Source organism: Anopheles coluzzii, chromosome 3 (assembly GCF_943734685.1).
Source record: "Anopheles coluzzii chromosome 3, AcolN3, whole genome shotgun sequence".
In the NCBI taxonomy this organism is placed as follows: Eukaryota; Metazoa; Arthropoda; class Insecta; order Diptera; family Culicidae; genus Anopheles; species Anopheles coluzzii.
The window spans coordinates 37,236,537-37,264,255 of NC_064671.1; the positions used below are offsets into that span (position 1 = coordinate 37,236,537).

Sequence of the window (27,719 nt, forward strand, 5' to 3'; positions counted from 1 at the left end):
CAATTTACCGTAATTAACACATACATAAAAAGAATGAAAATTTGTCTAGGGCTCGATTATATTTTACTTATGGGTAGTTTCTTTTTCATCTCAAACCATATTAATGGTTGCAGTGATATGTTATTTTAATATGTTATTCTACCACTCAACAACTTTCGTGGGCATTTGCTTCAAATGCACCGCTTGGCTATGCGTTTATTTTGTAGGAGGGATTTGTAAAGTTAGAGCAATGAGCAGACATTTCGCGCTTCTTGCTGAGCATCGCACGCGGCGTTGGTTGTGGCTGCCTGCACAGCTAGAAAGCCGCCAGCCGCCAACCAGCCGACCAGTCGACACACGCAGGAGCAATCGAAACAATAGGTAGGAATCGGTCTGCCGTTCCTTCGCTTCCAGCGACAGGGCGCTACCGCCGGCGTTCGCCCTTGACGGTTTTGCGCTTTTCCTTTTTCTCCTCGCGCAGCTGGCGCTGCTTCTCCCGGTCCTGTTTGTCCTTCTCCTTTTTCAACTGACTTTCTAACTTCGCCTGTTCCCGCTTTTCCCGGGCCAGTGCCTGCACGTCGGCAAAGTTTGTATTTTTCACCAGCTTCGGATCGGAGCTGGTCGCCCCTTCCTCGTCCTCTTCGTCTGGTTCACTTTCAGAGAGCTGCAAACAAAAGGGCGGAAAATGTTGGTAATATTTTGACCGTTCCAAGATGCTTCAAATGAGCCTTCCTACCTGACTGTATTGCATAAGTATCTGTTCCTTGATCCGTCGTTCCTCCTCGGTGTACTCTCGTTCGACTTTAGTCGCTAGCTTTTGTCCCTCCAATAGCTTGGCTAATTGCACCTCCACGTCTAGTTTGGGTTTCGACGCGCCGGCCGACTCTTGGCTGTGGCAAATGTTCCACTTGTCCAGGATTTCGTTGATGAACGGTTCCAGATCTGTTTCCTAATTCGTGCACAGTGAGACATTCGCCAGCAGCACCAGCAGCATTTGGGATGACATGGGACAGAAATAGCCGATGCGTTAGTTGTTTTGCTAAATTTATACCGAATCACACGATCGCTCTGACATGCACACGAAATGGACCGTCCCATTCCTGAGGCCACACACTCAGGATACACCCGCTCCCTCCGCACGACACCGCGGCATGCAATGAGTACACTTTGGTCGGGGAATCGCAAACGTACAATGATAGCGCCCAGGATGCCCTCGAGAGCTTCCACCTTTTCCTCGTTGTTCTCGTCCCCTTCCAGGATGCCGGTAATGTAGGAACCGAATACGCTCACGTCCGCCTTCGATGCACGTAGCTTCGAGCTAAGCCAACTGTTGAACTCGTCCACCGCAGCCATTTCGTCGGCAGGATTGCGCTTAACCTATTTCAGAGTGTTTGCTAATTTTCTTTTTTCAATTCAACGTCCTGCAAGATATTTTGTGAAAACTTGTGTGAACTTCTGTTCGGCTCACACACACATTGTCTTTGTTGACATCGATGACAGTTTGCTGGCGTGTACACAGAGTGACCAGATATACTGATTTATCTGTATTCCTACCGATTTTTTATATGCCTACCGATTCACAGATGACCGCCTTAAAACTGCCGATTTTCCATTAATTATACCGAAAATCACAGATATTTGATTTTTCAGTCGTTTAAGCTTAATCTGTGGCGCTTGGGATGCTGTTTTAAGGATCGCTATCCTCGTTTGTTACTTATCGCGATGATGCACATTTGTTTGCCTGGCACTTGAAAAATGCTGCATGTGTTTTGAATTCAAAATTTTATCCGTTAAAATTCAATGTTCATAATAAGTAAAAAATGTCAGTTGTGGGGATTCCGAGAATTGCTCGTCAAAGAAAATCATTTTAATTTGAATTTGAATCTCGCTGTCCGCGGTTTAAGCTTACCCAACAGATAAAGATATTGGAATTATAGTAAGGTAACTGTACCCGTTTTCGGCACGCTACCCAAGTGCCACAAATCCACTAAACGACCACTAAACGGCTTCTAAACGACTCAAGTTCTCTACCTAAACGGAATATAGAAAGACTTGTTTAGCAGACGGCAAACGACTCATGCATTCTAAAAATAGCGAAAAAGCTGGTGGCACTCTCTGTTGGTGGGATACCCCAACCAGTTGAGCTTCATCGCTTGGAGGAGAGCTTTCTCATTTCCTCTGTACTGTTGTATGGTTTCGCATTGAAGTTATGCATCGCTAGAACTAGAACGGCGATACGATTGTTTAAATACTAAACTCCAACGGAAACCACCAGCACTGAAGCAAGTAAGATTTGAGTAATGGTCGTTGGTGTTGATACCCACGTATCTGACCACACGACCATTCATCTAGATTTTTGCTCATAAAGTTATAAGGCTATATAAGTCATGATAAGATGAAACTTGTCGAAACACATTGCAAGAAAAGGATAGCAATATAATGATGAGTTGTAATACGCCATCTATTGATCAAACCAATGAAGCTGTGGAGCTTTCATTTTTTTTCTATGGATATTCAATTTTCCAGTCGTTTAAGCTTAATCTGTGGCGCTTGGGTGACCACACGACCATTCATATAGATTTTTGCTCGAAAAGTAAGAAGGCTATATAGGTCATGATAAGATGAAACTTGTCGAAACACATTGCAAGAAAAGGATAGCAATATAATAATCAGTTTTAATACGCCATCTATTGATCAAACCAATGAAGCTGTGGAGCTTTCATTTTTTTCTATGGATATTCAATTTTCTAGTCGTTTAAGCTTAATCTGTGGCGCTTGGGTAGTGCAGCAGTTTCACAAAAACTGCTCACAAATAAACATTTTTTATTATTTTTCATGAAAGTGATGTTATTCTGGTTGATAAACTATCATAATATGTTACACTATTTTCTATTTGCCGGTTCAAAGCCCCTTTTCATAAATATTCGTAAAAATGCAAACATTGCTATTGCTCCTATTTTTGGCAGTTTGTTCCAATTTTCGGCAGGTTGTGTTCCTATTTTCGGCAGCGCGAATACAAGTCAGCTGTGCCGAAACTCGGAACAATAACACACCTTGGATTTGGCTGAATATTTCTTTAAAAATTTATCAGAACACTACAATGCGTATATCGACACATAATATGACCACCAACAAACCGACGTGACACTGGCGTTACAAAAGTGTCCCACATGAAATTACTGTCATTTACCAGTGAGGCGATCACTTCTGTCAAAGTAAGCTCTGTTCACTGCTGCTTCGATGTAAACAACTTTTCTAAATACAAATTGCGAAGGAAGTGTGAGGCAAGATTTTGTGAGAATTTTTGGACAAAACACCCAGGAAAATCATTTTAAAAGTTTCCAAATCAATGCAAAAGATGTGAGAAGTACATAAACAATACGCATTGGAATTTGCGAAGAAAAACAAAAAGGGCATTTAGCAGATTCTTCTCTGTGTCAGTGTAGTAAGCGAATCATTGTAGAGATGGCGCTAGTGTTTAACGCATTTTCATTTGAAATAAGGAGACAACTTTTGCAGCTCATTTTGTTCGAAGTGTCACGTCGGTTTGTCGGTGGTGAAACTTCGTATGTGAATATCAAATAATTACACTTTCACTACAAAATTGTGTTTTGTGAAATTTTTTACCACATTTGTGCAGAATTTCACGTTTTTAGCTACCCTGCCGAAAATAGGTACACCGGTGGACAAAAAGATAGGAAAAAAAATTGTTTTGTGTTTTTTTGCGTGCAATAGGTGTGTCATCGCCAACAGTTGTTGTTGTTGTTAGTATGGTTTAGAGAGGCTTTGGCTCCTGCGGAGTTCGTTGGCCTCTTATCGCCAACAGATCGAGGCGTATGTTGTTGTTAGTATGGTTTAGAGAGGCTTTGGCTCCTGCGGAGTTCTTTCGCCTAACGTTCGAGGCGTACTGAATTTGCAATCGCTGTTTGTTTGCCTTTTATACTCGCATTTGTGGTGCGCTACTTATCTGAGTTTTGAGTAACGGCAGCGTTTTTCGGTAGTATAAAAAGAGATCCAAACCGTGTTGCGCTTCATTCTTCATTCAGTGGTAATTGTGAAAGTTTGCGATTTGAAAATTCCACAAGTTCTTCATGGGTCGCGGAAAGCACTGCACTCCAGAGGAGCGGAAACATATTCAGGGTTTGTATCTTGAGAACGTGCCTATCAAAACCATCTGCAAGGCGTTCGGCCGTTCGCGGACGTTTGTGGACAACGCCATTCGTAGCGAGGCTACGGGTAAATCCACAGGTCGTCCGCGAAAAACAACGGCTGACGTTGACGCGCAGATGGTTGAGATAATCAGGGCGGACCCTTTCAAAACTTGCAATCGTATTAAGCAGGAGCTTAGATTGCAAGTTTCGGCGAAAACGGTGTCGCGCCGTTTACACGCCGGTGGGTTCTGTGCCCGGAAACCACGAAAGGTTCGTAAGCTAATGCCGCACCACGTAGAAGCGCGCATTCGGTTTGCCGAAGAGCATTTAGCTGCATCCATCTTTTGGTGGAGCAAAATATTTTTTTCGGATGAGTCCAGAATCAATCTGGATGGTTCGGACGGCACTAAATACGCCTGGCGCCTTCCTAAACAGGCGTATCATCCAAAAAATACTATAAAAACCCTAAAGCACGGAGGCGGCCACGTAATGGTGTGGGGTTGCTTCTCCTGGCACGGCCCGGGTCCTTTGTTCCGTATCAAAGGGACACTGAACTCGGAAGGGTATAGAAACATACTACGTCGTAAGATGTTGCCACACGCCCGACAAAAATTCGCAGACGAAGAGCATTATATCTTTCAGCACGATAACGACTCAAAGCATACATCGCGATTAGTTAAATGTTTTTTGGCAAACGAGGATGTGCAAGTTCTACCGTGGCCTGCGTTGAGTCCAGACCTCAACCCGATTGAGAATCTGTAGTCAAGCGTCAGCTTAAGAACAAGCATGCACGTTCTGCCGATTCGCTATGGAGACGCTGCATAGCTATGTGGAAACGCATAGACAGAAGCGAATGCCGTAACCTCATCGGCGATATGGCCCTACGCTGTGAGGAAGTGATAGCGAATAACGATCAACACATTGACCGTTAGAATATGTTTCCGCTCTGTGGAACACCGCAACACCACCTCCCAACAACCACTTAAACAGTCCTTTTCAGGGCTACCAAATATTTCCGACAAGAACTATGTTTTCCGGTCACAGAAAAAAGTTCCTATTTTTATGTCCACCAGTGTACACTGCCGAAAACTGCCCAAGCGCCACAGATTAAGCTTAAACGACTGGAAAATTGAATATCCATAGAAAAAAATGAAAGCTCCACAGCTTCATTGGTTTGATCAATAGATGGCGTATTACAACTCATCAATATATTGCTATCCTTTTCTTGCAATGTGTTTCGACAAGTTTCACCTTATCATGACCTATATAGCCTTCTAACTTTCTGAGCAAAAATCTATATGAATGGTCGTGTGGTCAGATACGTGGGTATCAACACCAACGACCATTACTCAAATCTCACTTGCTTCAGTGCTGGTGGTTTCCGTTGGAGTTTAGTATTTAAACAATCGTATCGCCGTTCTAGTTCTACCGATGCATAACTTCAATGCGAAACCTTACAACAGTACAGAGGAAATGAGAAAGCTCTCCTCCAAGCGATAAAGCTCAACTGGTTGGGGTATCCCACCAACAGAGAGCGCCACCAGCTTTTTCGCTATTTTTAGAATGCATGAGTCGTTTGCCGTCTGCTAAACGAAGTCTTTCTATATTCCGTTTAGGTAGAGAACTTGAGTCGTTTAGAAGTCGTTTAGTGGTCGTTTAGTGGATTTGTGGCACTTGGGGACAGTTCAATACAAAGGTGACATTGCGTTATGAGGAGATTATTTGAAAAAAAGCGGTTATAAGAGCACATTTTCATCACATAAAACGCTATTTTTTTGTTATTTGTTATTTATTTATTAAAATTCAACGGACCGCAAGTGGCCCACTTGAAGCGAATTCATTTACATTCATTCATTATAACATAGTCACATTACGGTCATTCATTTGTCACGCTTAGTCTTAAGTAACATAATTAACATGTAAAAGGTCGCACGACACGAATACTATTCAACAATGCGGTGCGCGACATGTCAGGTTGGTGACGATCACAAATGACATTAAACTCACGGCACATACGAATAAACGGATCAGAGGAGCCAAAGCGAGTGCGGCGTTCCTCCACGTCAAGTAGCGATCTAGCTCGGAGCGATCTCGGCGGGACATACATGTTGAGCCTCGAAAGAAGCGCGGGCGAGTCGATCCGATTGTCAAGAAGTCCCGCGACAAACAGCCTCTGAGCGTTGCAGTTCCGCTGCTTCAGCGTCTCGATGCCAAGCAACGCACAGCGTCCCTCATAGTCAAGTTGGACACTCCAGGAGCGCAAAGCGAACCGCGTGAATTTGCGCTGGATCGACTCTAAACGAGCTAGGGGACGAGCAGCTGTAGGCCACCATACTGCAGAAGCGTATTCTAACACTGGTCGCACCAAAGCACAGTATAGCGTCTTGATGCAAATCGGGTCAGTGATGTCTCGTGCTATTTGTTTTAGTAAGCCGATCAATTGGTTACCCTTAGTGACAACGTGCTCTAGCTGGTCGTGGAAGCTCAACTTTTCGTCAAGGAGCACTCCTAGATCCGTGACACAGCTTTTGCGACCAATGGTAGATCCATTTAACGCATAGTCATACACTAAGGGGCACCGCTTTCTCGCAAACGTAACGACAACACACTTCTCGACGCACAATTCAAGACCATTCAAAGAGCACCATGACTGGAAGGCACTTAGAGTGGCTTGAAGGCTGAGTTGGTCTGACCGGTCGCGGATAGGCAGGAACAGCTTCGCGTCGTCTGCATACAGTAGGTGGCCGTCAGGAGGGAGCAACCGTGTTACGTCATTCAGGAAAATGACAAACAGCAGCGGTCCAAGATTACTCCCCTGCGGCACCCCAGAAGAAGCATCGATACGGCGCGACGTATGGGGTCCCATCTTCACGCAGTATGTGCGACCAGTAAGATAGGAGCGCATCCAGGCCAGCAGCTGCACAGGCAGACCAAGCGTTTCGAGCTTTGCGAGCAGCAAGGCGTGCGGAACGCTATCGAAGGCAGCCTTGATGTCCGTGTAGACTGCGTCGATCTGCGAGCCGGCATCGATGGTCCTGTGGCAGAGGCTAACGAACTCAACCAGGTTGGTGGTGGTTGAACGCTGAGGGACAAATCCATGTTGAGCTGTGCTAATGTAGTTCGAGGCAGCTGCGAGGAGAGGTTCGTACACCAGGAGCTCGAAGACCTTAGCGCAGGCACAAAGCGATGTAATGCCACGGTAATTACATGCATTTGATTTGTCCCCCTTTTTGTGCACTGGAACAAGCCACGAAGTTTTCCAGCAGGCAGGATAGATGCCCGAACGCAGCGAGTCGCGAAAAATCGAGGCCAGGATAGGCGCGATGGTGGTGCCACAACGCTTAAGCGTGGAAGCCGGGATCCCGTCAGGCCCTGGAGCAAACGAAGATTTCAGCCTGTCAATCGCTTTCGAGACTGAATACTCATCGATGATCGGCAAGTTTGGGGCCATAGCATCCACCGGTACATTTGATAATGCGTCGGCTATCTGCCTCTCATCAGTTACAGCTGGAAGGAAGGTGGCGGCAAAGCGCGAGGCAAAAATATCACATACAGCAGACGGATTGTTGCCGTTGCGCCCGTTGTAACTGACGGAGCTAGGAAAACCAGAGGATTTCCGACGATTGTTTGCGAAGTTCCACAGTACACGTGAATTGCCGCGGCAGCGCAAAACCGTACGCCGTACGTGCCCCAGGTAGCGGAACCTGTTATAGCGCCGATAGAGAGAGTGCGCAGTGTTATAGTTGCGCAATGCAGCGGGACACCTACGCAACAAATAATCGCGATACGCGGCAGCTTTAGCCGTTTTGAGCCTGCGCAGCGTTCTGTCACCCCAAGGGGGGCCTCGTTTAGGTCGTTTCACCGGCGTGCATTCATTCAGGGCTTGCAACATGAACCGCTCAAAATCTTTCACAGCGAGGTCAAGAGTGGCGTAATGGGAACAATCGAAGACATTCGCGAACGAGGCGATCATCGGCAGGAGCCTGTTAAAGTCCGTCCGCGCGTAGTCAAGGCGTGATGTTAGCGCAGGAACGGCTGATTCCTCTCGTGGTAGCGGGATGGCCAACTCAAGCGCCGGGTGATAGGTGTCAATTGCTAACAGCGGGGTGAGGCAAAGTTCAAGCGGAAGGCAAACAGAAGCAACAGCATTATTTGCAAACACCAGGTCTAAGACGCGTCCGCTGGTGTTAAGATGACCATTGATCTGGAAGAGTCCGCTATGATGCATCTCGTCCATAAACAGAGCGGAGAGAGCCGATCGCGTACGTGGCTCATAATGCAGAAATGGCAAATCCGGATCATGCTGAGCGGCTGACCAGGAGACGAGAGGTTGGTTGAAGTCTCCTAACAGGAGTAAACCGTCTCCGGGATGCATAGTTGAGCATAATGAGCGAATGCAATTTTCGATTTCACGGAGCGTGGCAGCATTTGCGGCAAGTCTAGGCGGGAGGTATGCAGCAATGATGAATAGTCGGGAATTGCCTAGTTGTATTACAACGCACACTAGCTCAAGCGATGGATGCACCGTTGTGTGCTCCCGTGACGTCAGAGACTGAGAGCACGCAATCAACACACCTCCACCGCGGGAACATGTACTGTTGTCAACACTACGATCGCATCGGTAGACTCGGAAGCTATCGTCAAACAGCAAAGCCGAAGGTAGACTAGGATCGAGCCAGGTTTCCGTAAGCACTATTACATCGAAATTGGATTCCAACACCGACAGGCGAAACTCATCGACCTTCGTGCGCAGTCCCCGCACGTTTTGATAGTAAACAGAGGCAGTGGAACGGGCAGTGCGAAGCGCATTAGCAGCAGGAACATAACAGGTAGGTGTTTGTGCAGACTTAACAGAGGTTCGTCTATTCGTGAAAGAAACGGTCAAGTGTGGTCTGTTGTAAGTTGGTGTTGGCAGTGCGGCGAATTAAAAGCGGGCCGTCAATGAGTGTTGAATTAGGACCATGAGTAGTGTCGTTCAGCGTGTGTTCTCCCAATTGTGGTGATGTTAGTGTTTGAGCCTGTGAAGTTGATGCGTGTGCCGGTGCGTGATAGACAGTGGATGTTGGTGTGCGAGGCATCGATCGGCGATCGATGACAACAGGTGTGCGTGTGAGAGAACGGTGTTTGATGGTGATTGGTGACGATGAGTGTCCATGCTCTCGTTGACGGGATTGTACAAATTCACGTACACCAATACCGACAGGCCAGGACGATGGGGCGAGTGCTGCGTCACGAAGGGCTGCCGGTACTCTCACTTTGAAAGAAAGCCAGTTTACGCTGTCAACACTGACTCCCTTCCTCAGCAAGCAGTATGCTAGGACGTCATCGGTGGCTAAACGGCGTTTCACAGAAGCGACCACTTGCTCCACGGTGACGGCAGTGGACAAGCGAGATAGTCGGATCCATATTCTGTCTGTGGCCGGCTGGGGAAACGCTGCTCGAAGCGGTGACGATAGCGAATCGGTTCCCATGAGTTCTTCCGGTAGCGTAGACGAGGGTGGGATGCCGACTGTAGTGTTAGTGTACGCGCTTGGCGATGACGCTGCAAACATGTTATTTTGACGAATGTTTACGTTTTTGTTGACATCAGGGGACATAGAATCCTCGATGATACGCCGCCGCTTTCTACCCGCAACGGGCCGAGGATCGGTATTGCAAAGCTGAGGTATGGGTGCATTTTGCAGTAGAGTAAATCCACTGCGCACCTCGGCGATAATCGGTTCAATAAGCTTCCCCACAGCCGCAACAGTTGAGGTGAGAGCAGCTTGAAAACCGACCTGAGCCCCGATCTCTTTGACTGATCGGCAGCGCGGATTTTTCAGGATATTGGTGCACCCAGTGCAGCTCCAGTGCAGATCGATGTGAGTCAGGACCGCATCAATCAGCTCGGAAGGCAGCCTGCAACAACCGCGGTGAAAAGTAGCCTCACAGTACGCACAGCCGACGATACAGTCGGCAGCATCCAGTGACACAGCACACGCGAAACAGATAGCCGCCATCGCGAAATTATGTGCGGTTTTGATCACACCACCGTTAACCCGGATTAAAAACGTTAATACACAGTCGTGGGTCAATGAAATAACACACTAACGCGCAACAGTAACAGGAAGCAGTTTGGTAGTCAGTTGAACGAGTATTAACTGGGTACGTTAGAAAATATACTTAAATATTTTTGGAAAAACGCGGAGCACAGCGATAAGCGACCGAGCAGTTAGACGTCAGACGTCATAAAACGCTATAATTCATGGCAAATTTCTAATATTCTCATTGGGAAAACATGATGTTTATAAAATTTGGGTTATTTTTATTAAAAAATAAGATAATGTTCCAATAAATTATCAGGAATTCGTGATGAAATATATCATTTGACTCATTATCCGCCTATCCGGGCGAGGTCTAGTCCAAGGTGTTATAAATGACAAGGTGAAGTTGTTCAGAGCAAAATGACATTTCCCAAGCGCCACAGATTAAGCTTAAACGACTGGAAAATTGAATATCCATAGAAAAAAAAATGAAAGCTCCACAGCTTCATTGGTTTGATCAATAGATGGCGTATTAAAACTGATTATTATATTGCTATCCTTTTCTTGCAATGTGTTTCGGCAAGTTTCATCTTATCCTATATAGCCTTCTAACTTTCCGAGCAAAAATCTATATGAATGGTCGTGTGGTAAGATACGTGGGTATCAACACCAACGACCATTACTCAAATCTCACTTGCTTCAGTGCTGATGGTTTCTATTGGAGTTTAGTATTTAAACAATCGTATCGCCGTTCTAGTTCTAGCGATGCATAACTTCAATGCGAAACCATACAACAGTACAGAGGAAATGAGAAAGCTCTCCTCCAAGCGATGAAGCTCAACTGGTTGGGGTATCCCACCAACAGATAGCGCCACCAGCTTTTTTGCTATTTTTAGAATGCATGAGTCGTTTGCCGTCTGCTAAACGAAGTCTTTCTATATTCCGTTTAGGTAGAGAACTTGAGTCGTTTAGAAGCCGTTTAGTGATCGTATAGTGGATTTGTGGCACTTGGGTTCTCTTCCGGGGGCTCCGGTATAAAAATCGGGGAGGGCTGGTGCGGGGTAATGAAATTTGTATGCAGAGAGTGACAGATGTCCCCCACAATGTCGCCCAGCAAAAGCGATAAAAATCAACCTTCTAAATACATTATCCTTGGTCTAGTCCCGAGAAGCCCGGATAAACGGCGCTCCCGAGTTAGTCTGTTCCCGAGTTACGCGGTTCCCAACTTAGGCCCGTATCTGTGCTCCATCGGATGCGATTTTATCGGAAGGCCTGTCAAAATTTTATATGAGATTTGACGGATAACGTCGGACGTGCGATTTCGTCGTACGACGGAATCAAAAATTTTTGATTTCGTCGGACGCCGCATCCGATTTTATCTGCCAAACTAAATGCGTGGTGTTTTGTAGGAACAATCTCAACTTAATTTTTCTTAATCGTTATATTATTAAAATCATCCAAATAATCGCAATATTATACGAAAAAGCGTTTGACAGCACGTGCGATAAAATCGCATCCGATGGAGCACAGACACGGGTCTTATTCTGGCCACCAGCTCCGCTTTGGTATTTCAGGACGCCCTGTTGGTGTCCCGCTCAACTGTGCCCCACACAAAGTTATCTATAGGATTAAGGTCAGGGGAGCTGGGTGGCCAAACGTCGGTGCTGGTGTATCGGTCGAAATTGGCAGTGAGCCATTGGCGTGTTTTTACGGCCGTATGGCATAGTGCAGAATCCTGTTGCCAAACGTACGGCCGCCCATTGGCCACAGTATTGTTTTTACGGTGTTCAGCAAACACATCGCCGCCTTCCGAATTTCGGCATTCGTATGGGCAGCACGAACCATCATAACACACGTTACGCGCTTGTACAATTCGGACGGGTTCCACATATTTACGGAGCTAGTAATTTTTTACACTTGTTCGCACAACTTTTAGCAATCGAATGACATATCAATCATTTCGATACGTCAACTCAACCCTGAGATATAAACCCAAAGGCCAGGTGTCAAATTTAGTCCGCACACTCTGTATATTAAGTACGGTTTCTACATGTTGAATTGATATCTCAACAAGAAATTGCTCTTTTGCGTGGTAAATTCCCAAGTGCCACAAATTCACTAAACGACTACTAAACGGGTTTTAAACGACTCAAGCACTCTACCTAAACGGAATATAGAAAGACTTCGTTTAGCAGACGGTAAACGACTCATGCATTCTAAAAATAGCAAAAAAGCTGGTGGCGCTCTCTGTTGGTGGGATAGCCAACCTGCGGAGCGCTTTCCTCGCTTTAAGAGCTTTCTCCTTCCCTCTGTAATGTTATATGGTTTCGCATTGAAGTTATGCATCGCTAGAACTAGAAAGGCGATAGGATTGTTTAAATACTAAACTCCTTTATGGACCATTTGAACAGAAGCGACCGCACGACCATTCATATAGATTTTTGCTCGGAAAGTTATAAGGCTATATAGGTCATGATTAGATGAAGCTTCCCAAGCGCCACAGATTAAGCTTAAACAACTGGAAAATCGAACATCCATAGAAAAAAAACAAAGGCTCGATAGCTTCATTGGTTTGCTCAATAGATGGCGTATTGTAACTCACCACTATATTGCTGTCCTTTTCTTGCAATGTGTTTTGACAAGTTACATCTCTAATCATTACCTATATAGCCATCTAACTTTCTGAGCAAAAACCTATATGAATGCTCGTGTGGTCAGATACGTGGGTATAATGAGCTCAAACGCAATTCTTGACCGTTATTGCTTTACAAAACGGCTGACTTTTGTGTAACAGTCGGACCTGCCTGGTGGAACTTCTAATCCATGCCAACTATTGAATTTGCGTTTAATTCGGTACGTTTTTCTACACAATTGAACTGTCCACCAACTATTGAGCGTACAATTCAAAAGCGTAATAACTGAAAAGCGTTGAACTATTGAATTTCGGCTGTATTTCCCAAGCACCACAGGTGAATGATGGTTATGATGGTTAAATACACGGACCGGAATGAAGAGTTGTTAGTAGAAAAGGACGACTGAAATTACTACCCCAATTTTACTTAAGCAGCCAATCTTGGTACAGTAAAAATCGCTGCTTTAATTCGCCTTTTGTATTTACAGCCTCAAAGTTCAAGTAGTCACACTGCCTCAAAGTTACAGGTGGGCCTTTAAAATACTCTACTACCATGAAGCGGCTTTAAAGGTGGTTAGAATGCATTTAAGCTTTCAAGTACTAACGTGACTCATAAACATTATGTTAACCAGCCACAATCTTACGTAGAGTACCGTGTGCTTGTTAAAAAGCATCATGGTTCCACAAAGTACTGTTTCATCTCTTAATCCACCAAAAAGTAAGATATCGGAACGATGTAATTTCTTTAAGCGACTCAAAATGAGCTACAGATTACGAACTGGTTATTTAGGTATCTCCCTCTCTCTCTCTCTCTCTCTCTCTCTTGTTGGCCTGCTCACGATAGAGCTCGTCGATGTGACATGGCCCGGTCAACAATTATTCTCCAAGATGCTCGGTCCTTGGCTGCAGCCTCCCATCCATGCAGACACCCAATCTCCGTCAGGTCTCGCCTCACCTGGTCCAGCCATCGAGTTCGCTGTGCTCCCCTGCGCCTTATGCCGAACTGGGGATCGCTGTCGAACACCTTCTTGGTGGGGCATGAGTCCGGCATCCTCATGACATGCCCCAGCCATCGTATCCTGCCAGCCTTCGCCACCGTCAGGATGCTCGGTTCGTCGTACAGCTCAGCAAGCTCGTGGTTCATCCTTCTCCTCCACACTCCATGCTCGAACACACCGTCAAAGATGGTCCGGAGGATGCGTCGCTCAAACACGCCCAGAGCGTTTGCATCCTCCTCTCGGATGGTCCAGGATTCGTGTCCATAGAGGACCATCGGGCAAATCAATGTACGATATATCTCACATTTCGTGTGGGCTTGAAGTCTTATGGATCTCAGCAGTCGATGAAGCCCATAGTATGCACGATTCCCCTGCACAATGCGTCTCCGGATTTCGCTGCTGATGTCGTTGTCCGAAGTAACGACCGTCCCGAGATAGCAAAACTCCTTTACCATCTCGAGACTGACGCCGTCAACTAACATACTGCTTCCCAGATGGTCTGAGTCACCGATAGGCAGCTACTTCGTCTTCGTCGCATTGATTTTCAATGCTATTTAGGTATTCAGATTTAATTAAATTAGGCATTCATTTCAGACCAACAGGCTGTTTTACCTGTTACTATAAAAACTTTTCATCAGTACAATAGAAGTTTCCCTTTAAAGCTTCAAATAGTCAAATTTGCTTAAGCAACTCATTTTGGCACACTAAAGATCGCTGCTCGAATTCGCTTTTTGCAGTAGTTAAACAGCATCAAAGATTCATGTGGTCTTTCTAAACAGCGCCTAAGCAGCTTCCTTATCTGAGGGTGCAGGGAATTTTTTTGGTGTTTTATTTTCAAGCCAGTGTCATCGATGAAATAAACAACACGATTTGTTTTACATGTACATGTGTATATTTTTAAATCCTTTATATTTACGAATTATACAAAATGTCACATAGTTTACTGCACAATCACAATCACTTCACTCAATATTCCTTCTTCAATTGACAAATCTAACTTGTGCAGCAGCTTCCAGATGATTGACGATGTTAGCCTCTGACACTTTGGCAAGAGCCACCTTTTACCGATGTCATGCATTAAAAAGCTATGAAATTCCTCCAAGTTCGATACACCTTTTAAAAAGTCATCGAGTTCCATGGCGAACCATACACATCAGGCTAATCAGCCGCAAAGTTCCAAAACCGTGTGCTTGTTACAAAGCTTTATGGTTCCACCAAGTACCGTTTTATCTCTTTATCATCCACAAAGTACAAAATCGGAGCGATTTCTCGTTAAACAGCCCCAAATCAGCTATAAAGTTCGAGCTGGCTATGTTGGTTATTTATTCGTAAGAATTTATTCTAGCTCAAATGGTGAGTTGGGAACATATTTGAACAAAGAACAGAACTAGATTAACAATATGAAGTGAAACTAATAGTCTCACTTTCAGTTACCACAATACGAACGATGATGTCAAAATATATTTGTCCATTCTGTTTAGTCAATACTTGGAGATTTACTGCTGGTTACATTAACTCATACTATTCACATGTTTGGTTTATTTATTTTTTCTTATTTTACGTATATTAGGAAATTTAGTAATTTCCCTTTTAAATTTCAAAATGATCTATATTTTCATAAAAACCAAAAATTCCACAACCTCCCCTTTGCATTTAGGGGTTAGAAGCACAGCTCTGCCCGCTTACAACGGGGGTGAAACGCACCTACCACGGTGCGCTCGGCTCGCATTAGCTTTCTCTTTTGCGCCCATCGGTACGAGTTGGCTGCGCCGCGTTCGGGTTCGGCAACCGACCCGAACCTTCGCGCCGTGCGTGCCATGCTCTGGGACCAGAAGGCCTGCACAACAAACACTCGCACGCCAGTGTTATTTTAGCTTTGCGCGACGTCCGGCGAACGAGCTGCTGCAAAAGCGCGTCATCGAAATCACGTCGTGATCGGAGTTTTTCCCATGTAAAACTAACGAATTCGAGCTGCTGCTTTCGGTGCGCCTGCAAAACGCGCAAAGCCTAAACAGCAGTACTGTTCGGTGGTTCAAGTGGCAAAACACAAACGGCAAACGGCGATATAGTAAGAGTGCAAAGAAAAGAAAGAAAAAAAAATCGGCTGCAACAAATAATGCAAATCACAGCCAATCCGGTGCAGTGCTGCAGTGTATGGTGGAAAAGTGTTCGTGGTGGAAAAGTGTAATCATACACACCCACGGAAAACCCAACAACGTGTCCGAGGTGCGTGCATGTGGTTGCAGCAGTTGCAGTTTTGAATCCCGCACGCCGTGGGCCAGTGTGTGTGTGTGTGCATATATGCGTCACGCGCGCGGTTTGTCGCAACCGACAGAGCGCCACAGAGATACGCTGTACGCGAAAGTGCACGCGCGTGTACCGAGAATCGTGCTAATCGCTTGGTGTGTGCCGCAAGAAAAGGTGAAGTTTGCTACCACTATAACGTTTGTGTGCGTGTGTGCGTGTGTGTTTGATTGTGAGTGGTCTTCCTCCAACATTCCAATTGTTGGGATCGTTGTTGCGTGCGAGAGTCAGTGACCATTCAGGCAAGTGGGCTGCTTGGAGGCTTCTTCGGCCAAAGGGCGCAAACGATTCAAAGCAACGAAGTACAGAGACAGCCGGGCAACACGCAAGAAAGCTCTCGGAAGAAGACGGCTGAACCGCGGCCGAGGAGCATAAATCAAAAAGGTTCGTTTTTATGCTTTGGGCTGCTGTGGGGCCGATCGGTGCCCGCGAGATTCTTTACGCATTTGCTTTTCTTTCTGTTTCCGACGCGGATGAAGGGGGGTTTCGGTTCTTTGTACGAGTTTTTTTTAAGAACAGAACGATCGCTTGACCGATGGTAATGAAGTGGTAGAATAAAGAAAGATATGGCAAGACGGTTGAAAGATAATCAAAACAAACCCAGCAATAAGGTAGATACAGCAAACGAAACACGAGAAAAGTAAAGGGAACCAATCATCCACAGACAGACCGGTCAGTGCAAATTTGAAATAAAAAAAGGAGCAAAGCCGGTGAACCGACGATCGATTGAATTTGGAAATGGAACGAGAAAGCTAAAAGATACTGTATTGTGTGATAATTGACTCTGCTTGGTTGCTGTGGTTTAACGGCCTGGTTTGGGTCGAGAATGCATTTCGATGCACTTGGAGAAGATGCATGAAGATGATTTTAGAACAAAGGTGCAACAGAAGGCCAGAAGTTCGTTTTGAAGTAATAAAACAATTTAAATGCGCCCAACATTGTATATTACCTATAGAATTATGTCAAATATTAGTTATATAGCGATATAATTTTGAGGATTTCATCAACAAAAAGTGAAGTTTCAGATCAAAGCAAGAAAAGATACACGGCAGACAATTATCGTTTTTCAAATCTTCTAACTGACGACTAAAGACCTAAGCCATTGGACATTGGATATTCTGGGTCTTCCGATAAACCCCAGTGAATGGCAGGACAAACATGTTTGTCGCTATCTTTGCCCTCTCCGGCTGTGTCATTTCTTGATGGCTAAATCTCTCTACCATTCGTGACAGCTAAGCCTGATCTCTCTGTCCTTCCAGACCGTCAGATTGGGATATAAAATGATCTCACCAACTGCCAACACCAACTCGCCAAAACAGTGCTAATCCAATGTCCATAATGGCTTAACAGGACTTATCGTGTTTACAATCGCGCTGGCAATGTTCTGTTGGGCACAGTTTGTATGTTGTAATGTAGTAGACTGCTAATTTTTACGTTAAAACTACTCAACTACGACCCCAGACATCCCGGACAAGCGATTGGAAAGTCTCATCTCATCTGCGTGTCTCAAATGGCAAACAACAAATGCTCAACATATGCTCCAGAACACACCATGTGTCCAGAAGATGTGCTTCGTTTCGTTTTGGTTTTCTATTAAAACAGCTACAGATATGAAAGACATCGGTCCCATCGGGTATGCTGTTGTTGGTGTATTTTCTCCCTCTTTTCCCTTTTGCGCAGAAAAAGTGCCCCGGGAGAGGTCTTTTGGGTAGAGGTAGTTGGCAAATTTTCTGCCCCATCTTGCAAGAACCCATTTCTCCGACGACCAAAAGAAAGCGAATCAAACATCAAACTGGCGAAAAAAAGCAAACCCACGCGCGCAGAACCACGGCAACACAAACGACCAGTCCCGAATTGTGTGTTTTGTGGCCCACGAAAATCCAAAACGCTAGAGCAGTGGAACAAAAATGAAAGCCAAACTTCATGGTTTGGCCCCATCCGGCAGGTCGGCTGAGAAACAGAGAGAACCAAACCGACGGCAGCGTGCCGCGTAACTGGGCCACGAAATCGAAAAGCAAAAGAAAGTACTGAGCTCTCTGTGGCATCTCGGCATCTCCGCGTGCTACCCCGTTACGCCATGCAGTTCCGGGCGTACATATTCCGTAGACATGTTTCTGCCATCGTTTCGCTGCGCTGTTTGCTGTTCCTTTGCTTCCCTCGTTTATGCACTTTACGCATCGCGGTTTTCGGGGGGGGATATGCCATAAAATTGTTATAGTTTCCAATTTTTTGTCCCCGCACGCACCACCACCACCCACCCCGTCCATCCGTCCGTACGGGATTGTTTGATGAGCGCAAGATCGTGGTCTGGTTGTTGTCTTTTTGATCATGCTGTGATGCTGGTTTTCTCTCTCTCTCTTCTTTCCTTCTCGATACACCATGGTCACGGATACGTACGTGATAAATTGGAGCCCCCTCGAATTCGGCAAATGAAAATGGTCGTAAATGACTCTTATCGGGAAATTTCCATCTTTTGCGGGGAAATTTGGGAAGTGAAAGACTTAATCCATCTCCTGGGCGGAGGTTTCCAGGCGCCCCGCTGCGAGGACGGGTCGCTTTCATCCGGAGGTCGGTGGTTTCCATGTCGGCACTGGTACACTATCACGATCCGGCCAGCCAAGCGGTTTGCTTGGCACTTGTGGTTGTGCGGGCTTGATTAAAAAGTAAAGCCGGGTGGAGAGAGAGAATTTGTGCAAATTTCCTTTTTTCCACTTTGCGCTGCGTTAGTTTATTAAACGGATGATGGAAAGGAGGTCTCCTGATGGCGTGGAGATGGATGATGGATTGTGCAGGTAATGGGTTCAATTTTTATTGTATTTTTTTCAAAGGAGCAGATAACACTCCCATCTCATCCTGTACTATGTATATGTTGCTTAAACTCATTACCGTTTACTAGCATTAATTCACTCGGTAAAGTTCAGTTATGTTGTAAACGTACAACAGAATGGTACGGTATGCTGATGTAAAGTGTTCTTGTTCACGTATTTTTTAAAGCATATCTCGTGTATCATGTAACTGAAAATAGATAGAATTGAATGAATGGTTCAATGAATACTTATCATTAACACTACCATGGAGCATTCATTTATACTCAACTCTTTTACCATCCTTGTAGTCCTTGAAGGTTGATGTAATGAAAAAAGCACCTGATTCGGATCAAGACAGCTGTGGATAAGTGGCTCTACTCCAATCTGGACTCTATGATTTCTTTATCTATTGTTGTTTATTTGCCTGTAGAATTATGCTAATATTTGCCATTAAAAAATGATAAACATAAAAATAGAATAGTGTTAGTTTCTGCTTGAAAATGGCTAGAAATATGTTCGCAAAACCATTAAAATTGATACGCGTTAATATACCTGACAAGAACCGATGTATCTATCCATTTGGACAATCATTCAACAAAAAGTCTGAATAATGTTTAGAGAACCTATGTATTCACGAAAAATTGCAAAACAAAATTTCGATGAGCTTTCACTTTGATGAGAAATGCTAAATTGATTGATATGTTACCTACAAAATCATGGCGAATTTACAAAATCACAGAAAAAAAACAATACACGAGGATCATTTTTAACTTTGGAGCAATTGACTTGGCTGGCTTGAAAGGACATGAAGATCTCTGTTAGGGACAACATTGTATGTCTCAAGAACATTGAACATTGTATGTCTCATGATTATAAAACTGGTGCTTGCTGTAGACCCAAATGTTACAAGTTTGTTTGTAATCGAAGTAGTTGTAACTTGATTTGTATGTATCACATTGGATATGCGTACAATCACACAATAAATTTCAGAATAATTAAAACAACTGGCTCTTAACTACTTAAATGGAAAAGTTGGTCTATTAGAAAATGTATGGATATTATCTTATCGAACATTCGGTCAATTACGCAACAGTCATTCAGAGTTCTGAATTTACGATGTGCGAATTGTCTGATCTAGTAATTCAAACAAAACTTTATACCTAGTCTACCTTATCCTAGTAAAGTCATAGTCTAAATGTCTAAACAGAGCTACAATCTGGTTTTTAGTTAATTGTAACGTATACAATTAATACAAATATCCAATTGTCAATTAGCACAATAATTCATAATGCACCGTGCGCAAAACCATATTCGTTTTGAAGGAACCTAATGGAAGGGCAGAAGGCTTTACATTGTTTACATTCCCTTATGTACGCGATAAGGAAAACAACAACCACACACTGTCCTAACATACGCTGTAGGTTTACTTGTACTAATGTTCTCTTCTTCGCTACTGTTCCCAGTCTTATCGGATTGTGTTTCTGGTCCCAAAACAAGTATTCAATACCAAAGCCACCTACCACCAAAATGCATCTGGAGTCACACCCAACACAATTGTTTTGTGATGTTGTTCGTATGACAGTTCCGCATCATACGGAACAAATGCATTTCTGTACGTTTTTGGGGTTTGACCATTTCGGACATGTGGGGGGGTCTCGAACAAGAGACCTCCATTTTGAAGGACACACTTGCTTTCCAGTGTTGCACAAGCGTGTTGTTTCGGCGGTCTTTGGATGTATCAACTTCCCAAGTAATTGTCCGTCCGTTCCGTTTGGATTTGTACGCAGTACGCTGTCCGCAATTCCGCAGTACGGCTGCGGCTTATCGTGCTGCAACTACACTGTGTTGTCTAGCGAAGCGAGTTCTTAGCACGCGACCAACACTCTGCAGGGCACTTCCGGGGTGTGTGTGTGTGTGAGGGTCTCTGTGCATGTCGTAACATCGCCATTCCACCAGCCCATCGGTCATCTAATCGGGCTTGTGCTATCGTGTGCCTGTCCCGCTTTTTTACCATTATAAGCCAACCCCGATAGAGGAATGGACACACAGCCACACACACACACACTCAGCTAAAGCACTGAAAGCGAAGCAGCGTGATGGATTTTAAAGGCCAGCGATGGGGATGCGTCGACTTGAGGGTGCTGATTATGGTTGGCCAACTTTTGCTTAAGACAATAAAAGCCGGCCGTTGAACAAACGGTCCCTAGTTTTTTTTTACTATTTTGGGGGAGAAAAATGTTCCTTTCTCCAAACTTGCACCGCACGCAAAACACCCACAGTGCCTGGCGGCGGAAGGCGGGAAAAGTTTTAGCGCCAAGATAAAGAGAAAAGCCGCGTACGCGAAACTAAGCGTGGTCTAAGAAAAAGCAAAGAGAGAAAAAGTAAAACATCCGGTAACCCCAATGTTCGGCAGTTTGGCCCACAAAGACACTACCAACGAACCAACCTACCAAACAAAAAAATAATCCCAAGTTTCTTTGAATGCATTTCCGCTCGGTGCGTACCGGTGTCCGGTGCTGGTGTAGCAAGTGGCTGAAAAAGAATGAAACTAGTACCGGACTAAACAAAAAAAAGGAGGGTAAAAATCACCACGGAACAAAAGTGATGAGCGAAATTTTTCCACTATCTTCTACTACGGTGCTACGGCCCTACGGTGGCCGGGGATGGCGAGTTTAGCAGCCCGGACTAAGATTCATCTACGTTGCGCCATTTGCAGGTTTTGAAGGTAAAATATGGGCGCAAGCGATGGGGGAGGGGAGTGGAAGCAAAAGGGAAAAATCTTATACCATTTTCTTGCTGGTTGCCTTTTTCTGACACCCCGCCCCGTAAGAAATGGTGTTTATCGTCTTTTCTTTCACCAGCAAACGCTCCCGATGGCCCGATGTGGCGTTGTGGAATCAAAGTGTGGAAATCGAGTGGAAAACTCAACTCCATGACCATACCTGACCTAAAGCCTTCCCCCATCTTCCTGATGGTTTGCTGAATGGAAATGTTTTTGGGAGCGCTTGTGTGTGTGCGGTTTCATTGCTATAGGTTGACAAACACATGGCATGAATGAGTATTTATTAGATGATAACACACATTGTAGGTACATCGTGTCGTGGAGCAGGGGATAAGTGTTGTGTTTGGTACATTGAAGGTAATGCGTTCAAATCTCATGTTAGGCTGGTCGTTGCGAAACAAGAAGAGATTTTTAAATATTCAAAATAATCTCAAAATATCTCCATGGATTGGGGAGGGTTCATTAGTCCTCGCCATTCATTCTCAAAAGGATGACATCTGGACTTGATGTACTAAAGTGTTTTATACAATGATAGAAGCTTTTTTTTCCTATTTTTATATATTATACTGGAGCGAATATTCTGGATTTTTTTATTTTACAAATATGTATATATTTTTGCTTTCGTTAACTGAATAGCCCTTAAAGATCCAAAAATGATCATATAAGTATAATATAGAAAAAAAAACAGTTAAAAATGATAAATTAATTGTCAGACCTATAACACATAGGTATATCGTACAAAATGGATGTTAAAAATTATAGCAAAAAAATACACAAAAATCGTTATTTTATGTTCAAAAACATTTGAGTAGATCCTTAAGAAATTTGGAGTAATTTCTATTTTCAGTTACGCATATTACAGTTATCAGTGAAACAAATGTTGATTTTATAAATTTACCTAATTGAATTAAATTTATTTTATCTTTTTCAATAATTTACTCTTTAAACACGCTTTTAGTTAAAAAAATACTATAACAAATTGTTAGAGCATTTACCTTTGCTAATAGAACAATCGATTTAACTCATTCTGTATGTATATTTAACATATTTTTTTTTGCATTTTTTTAATTTCATTATATTCTCTTCTCAACACTTATCATCAATTCCCCACCAAAGAAAGACGAAAACAAAAAAAAACTCTTTCCTCCCAAAACCCAAACCACCGACAGCCGACTTGTCGACTGAATTTCCCAACACCGGTGATTTACTCAAATCGTACCTCTCTTTTCTCTCTTCCTGCACAGGGGCCGCCCAGCGAGCTGCCGATGATTAGACGGCGTTGATTAAGACGGCCGAGAAGAGGCAATCGGCAAACCCTTAAACAAAAAAAACAAAAACGAAGAAAAGCGCAAAAGGAAGAAAATACCGTAAACAATACCTAGCACAACGCTTGCGGAAGGAACCGCCGCTCTTGGAGTGTAGATGATCACGCGCGAACTGGCCGCGTTCCTGCCCTGCCTAGCGGAGAGAGGTTGCGCATAGTTGCAACCGCAACGCGCATACACCACCACCGCCTGCACATTAGCCAGATTAGGTGGGCTAGGCTTGAAAAATAATGCAAATGGATCAGTGAGTGGCGCAATAGAAAAAGGCACACCTCGCGGAACGGACAGTACCGGAGCGGTTGCGCGATAATCTGTGCGACTGCGTGAAAGGACGGACCGAAGCGAAAGCGCAAAATTAAGACGCGCCGCGAGAAAAAGCATGCGCCAGCAGCTGATGGTGTGAAGAGGCAGCAAGGTGGGCAATCATATCTTCGGGCTAAGTTGTGCACCGTCGCTCTTATCAACGAATCGGCATCAGATTGAATGATGATTAAATAACGATTCGGGGTAGAAAATTATCAGCACAAAAAGTGGAAATAAAAGTGATTGAAGTGAACGAATCCTCCGTCGGGCACATTGCACTGTTGCCCACTTCCGGATAGATATTGTGGCGCGTTGAACCTTTTTGCCAGATTGTGGCGCGAGCTATCCGTCCGTACAGCGATTGTCTTGTGGAAAAGTGCCTCAACGCCTGCCTCCATTTAATCCCTACCCAGTAAGGGCGTCACCCGGCGGGTGCACTCTAGATCGAAATTTCGGTCCATTAAATTGCTCCAAGAAGTGCTTTCGAGTGGGCACGAGGGCAGTTTTGTGCATGCCGAACGAAGCGGCACCGTTAACGTCAAGTGGGTAGCGTAAAGAAAAGAAGAGCAAACCCCCAGCATCTGCTCAAGCGAAATCACGTGCTGATACAGTTAGCGAAAGTGTCGTTCAAGTGTGTTGCAATTAAGAGGTGAAAAAGTGCATCCCCTTTTCGGTCCGTTTACGTCCGGCAGGGCAGCGAAAGGAAGTTCGCGAAAGAATCTTGCTTTCCGATCGTTAATTTAAGCGTGTGTGTGTGTGTCTGTGTGAGTGTGTGCGATTGTGTATATTTATTATTGCAGACGATTGCAATTTGGCGTCAGTGGAGGAGAAATCTGGTTAGCAATCAACTGAAAATTAACGAAATCAAGCATTCGCCGAGAAGGGGGAAAACAAAGTTGTTACGCAAATGTTTGTGCTGTGCTGTGTGTGAAGCAGAGTAAAGAGAAAGGAAAACGAGTACCACATAAACGTATTCGGGCTTAAGCCGTCGGTCGGTCCGTGTCCGTACGCATTCGCAGGGGCCGAAGTGTAAGCATCCTTCGCCTACGCCGCGTAGGCCTTAGTAGCGCCTTTCAGGACGAAACAAAATCCGTTCAAGGTGTCGCTCAACGGGAAAATGCGGGTCACGTCGGAATCGAATTCCGGCCCGCCAAGCCGCACACCATCCATCATGGACAGCCCGACGCTGGTGCGCGTCGAGCGGGCCCGGCTGCGCCAGGAAGCGACGGACGCCGGCGGGCAGCGCCCGGGTAGCGGCCAACGGGAGGACAGTCTCGAGCGCTGTCTGCTCGATCCCAAGGTGAGTCCCGAAGGGGTAGGGCGGCCATTCTGAAGGCCGGCGCCAATTTAGGGGCAGGATTTACTTGTCATGGCAAACGGTTCCTTCGCTGCCGGTATACTCTCACACGTATCGCTTGTTTGTTTATGCTCTTTATCCATTTACCGAACGAACGCGATGGTAGGGACGCGGTGTGCGGGAGGGGGCGGAAGAACAGCCAAAGAAGGCAAGAACGAGCCTCTTCGTCCTCCAGACCCACGAGGAGGACGTGCCCTGCTCAGTGAGTTTGCTTTAAGAGAGATGGCACACACCGGGGCGCCTGTCAGTGAAATGTGCGTCGTACCGCCGGTCCAGCTTTCGGGAGCTTTCCGCTGACAGACGAAATGTTACGACTGGGACTGGGCGGTTATGGGTGGGCGTGCACTGTACAAGCATATCTTTTATGGTACAAATTTGGCCGTATGTGTGTGTGCAGTGGGGTTTCTTTCTTTTTTGTTCATAAACAAATCATCGTACCCTGTGTGCATGAAGTTGAATGACAACTGTAAGGATAACGCATTTGCTTGGCCTTCTCTGTCCGTCCAGGTGTGGTGAGGTGAAAGTAAGCTTATAATCGTAAACATGAGGTCGTGATGGGGAGTGAATGCAACTTTTTTTATGTTAACAATCATGTTTTTACTAAAAGGTTGATACGTTAAATGTATGAGTGTTGTTTGACCAGCTGCTCATATCATTGGAAGAATGAATATTGGGTCTGTTTGATAACTTTACGCTACGACTCACTGATTGCCAAAGTGGTCCGGTAGCTTCAAAATTGGGTGCTTGGATACGCATTTCTAGACATGGCTATAAATGCTAAGAAATGCGTTCCAATAGTCGTACATATTCCTTTATATTGGAGGACCTTTTAACACATTACAATATCTCAAGTGACACTTAAAGTTTCTCCAAAAATCTTCCGTAGACATTTAATTTAAAATCATATTTTTTATATTTTGCCTATTTACCTATGAATTAGTATCTCCTAGTCATTTTCTGCAAGGCTCGTTATATTATTCTTCGGTTTGAACAACTTTTTCCAATCACGCTTTATTTCCATTAACAGAAATCATAAACGGAGTCTTTATTTAAGATCTGGATTGTTCAGAATAATACAAAAACACTTTTGACACTTTTTAGTCTTCAGCTGATGGATTTAGTTGCTCTACAAGTCTCTCGAGGTAATCGGTAGATTAACTGCAGAATGAAAGCATGGTTTGAAATACCTGAAGACACTTTTTCTTCTTGTTCTTTGCCACAACAAACGTTTTCGGTCAAGACCTGCCTATACCACTAATGCTTTCAGTGACTTATTGATTACTCATAGCAGGATGGTCAGTCCTATGTATGGGAACACGGACGATTCGGGGCTTGATAACGGGAATGTTGCTAGGTCGTATGCATGCTTTCCAGAAATACAGATAATTAATCCGCTATATGGGGCGGTTCCGTGGTACAGTCGTCAATTCGAACGACTCATTAACGTTACGCCAAATAGAAGAAGAATTAATGCACTATATTCAAGCGGGTGTATAGTGCATATATGGGTGTGCTGATTTAGAGCTAGAAACTGCAAATATCCCTCATGGTTTATGTCATGGTTGAGAGAGTCTTAATAAAGAATAGAGACTTAATACAGATGTACTCCATTAGTAGTGTTATTTTTCACATTAAATTATTTATACTATCACATAGATTGTTAAACATCGATTTTGAAGGTCACCAAGTGTTGCCGGAACATTCTTAGTCACGATCGACAGTAACTATCATTCATAGCTGTCGGCTGATGCGCTTCCCGTTACATTGAGCCAAGTATAAAGGAAATCTTACAGTATCTTCGCTGATGAACCTCGATCACTATGTTGTAACATTTAAAAGTGTCTCAAATTTAATTCTAAGACGTAATGACACAGTTTGATTAAAAGTCATAGAATTATTAACATCAATTTTGATATGTAACTTTCGGAATTATTTTCGGAATTTGTTTAAAAAACAAGATACCATTTTTACAAGTTTTGTTGTATATACAAAGTGATTTTTGAACATTTGTTATGTTTTAATTAATTATTTTTCATTTAATTTCGATTTCCTGCATGAAGGCATTCAGCTTGATCACTAATCGAGTCAGGAAATAATTTATGAATAATGCATCGTATATTTTTTCCCAAAAAACTTCATATTCCATGTTGTGCAACAGGAAACCGAATTTCTAAACCAAATTTAATCATCATTCAACCTCTCGAGAATCACACCATTATTAGCCACCGAACGCATTATTGGTTGTAAACTATGCTTTATAATTGATTCGCTGACAACCCACTCACCACGTCCCAAGAATGTTTCCATTTGCCAACCGCGATCCTACGGCCTTCGTCGGCCGGTCAAATGGGTCACTTCCTATCGCACCCGGCGGGCCATTATCTATCTGCCGCAGAGAGTCGGAAGCAGGGCCGTAGATTGCGTCTGTAGAGCAAAACGTACGCTCTGGACAGAGCTGGAAGCGTCGACCAAATGCGGGTGCAATTCGTGCGAAACGCTTGAAATAGAAATTTTACGAACTGCGCTATTACTAATCCTCACAATCGTTTGTCATGAAGAGCGATTCTGCGTGTGGTGGATTTGGAGGAAGTGTGCTAAAACAACAAAAAAACCCACTACAAGCTGTATTACATTGCAATTGATCGTGTGTACATCGTTGTGTAAAGCAGTGAAGGGTCGCACGTATATCTTCGTTACTCACTGTTGCCTTGGTGATTTCGTGTGCATTTCACCTCTCTCTCTCTGTCTCTCTCTCTTTCTGGTACTTTTTCGCACAGTTATGCGGGTCTCTGTTATCGTGCTGGACGAAGAGAAGGTGTGAAGGTGGTGGACAAACTCTCCCGTAAGCGTCCATGGCCCTGGCCCCATAAAAGTGAAGTGGAGCTCTTGCGAATGATGCATGCTGATGACGTTTTGCGGGCGAGCATTATACTTCACCCGCAGCGGATGAGAGATGAGTGTGTGTGTGAAGGTGTGATTCGTAACCGGAGAGCAGCAGGCAGAAAAAAACATCCAACCATTTCCGTTTGCTGTGTGCGACCTTTGCGTTGCGTTGCTG

At 44.4% G+C, this 27,719-nt stretch overlaps 2 protein-coding genes across 2 annotated transcripts in view; one reads left to right on the forward strand and one right to left on the reverse strand.

The window, feature by feature from the left end:
• Window positions 1-153: 153 nt before the first annotated feature.
• LOC120958960 (coiled-coil domain-containing protein 43) lies at window positions 154-1,474 on the reverse strand. The gene is made up of 3 exons (XM_040382055.2): window positions 1,171-1,474; window positions 716-928; window positions 154-643 (listed from the first exon to the last, which is right to left on the reverse strand). The coding sequence occupies exons 1-3, from the start codon at window positions 1,330-1,332 to the stop codon at window positions 404-406; spliced, it is 615 nt and encodes a 204-aa protein (XP_040237989.2). The 5' UTR covers window positions 1,333-1,474; the 3' UTR covers window positions 154-403.
• Window positions 1,475-15,631: 14,157 nt separating this feature from the next.
• The window catches only part of LOC120959637 (uncharacterized protein DDB_G0283357), a 120,487-nt gene continuing 108,399 nt past the window's right edge, over window positions 15,632-27,719 (forward strand). The window contains exons 1-2 of the mRNA XM_040383200.2: window positions 15,632-16,471; window positions 22,921-24,604. Of these exons, the coding sequence (XP_040239134.2) occupies window positions 24,422-24,604 (183 nt within the window). The 5' untranslated portion in view covers window positions 15,632-16,471; window positions 22,921-24,421. The remainder of the gene's footprint in view (window positions 16,472-22,920; window positions 24,605-27,719) is intronic.

Excerpts from the sequence above, each read along its gene's own strand:
- LOC120958960 (XM_040382055.2), bottom strand. The coding sequence starts at position 1,332 with ATGGCTGCGGTGGACGAGTTCAACAGTTGGCTTAGCTCGAAGCTACGT. Across the intron at positions 929-1,170 it reads GCATCCTGGGCGCTATCATT|GAAACAGATCTGGAACCGTT; the intron begins GTACGTTTGCGA and ends TGCACGAATTAG. Across the intron at positions 644-715 it reads TACTTATGCAATACAGTCAG|CTCTCTGAAAGTGAACCAGA; the intron begins GTAGGAAGGCTC and ends TTTTGTTTGCAG.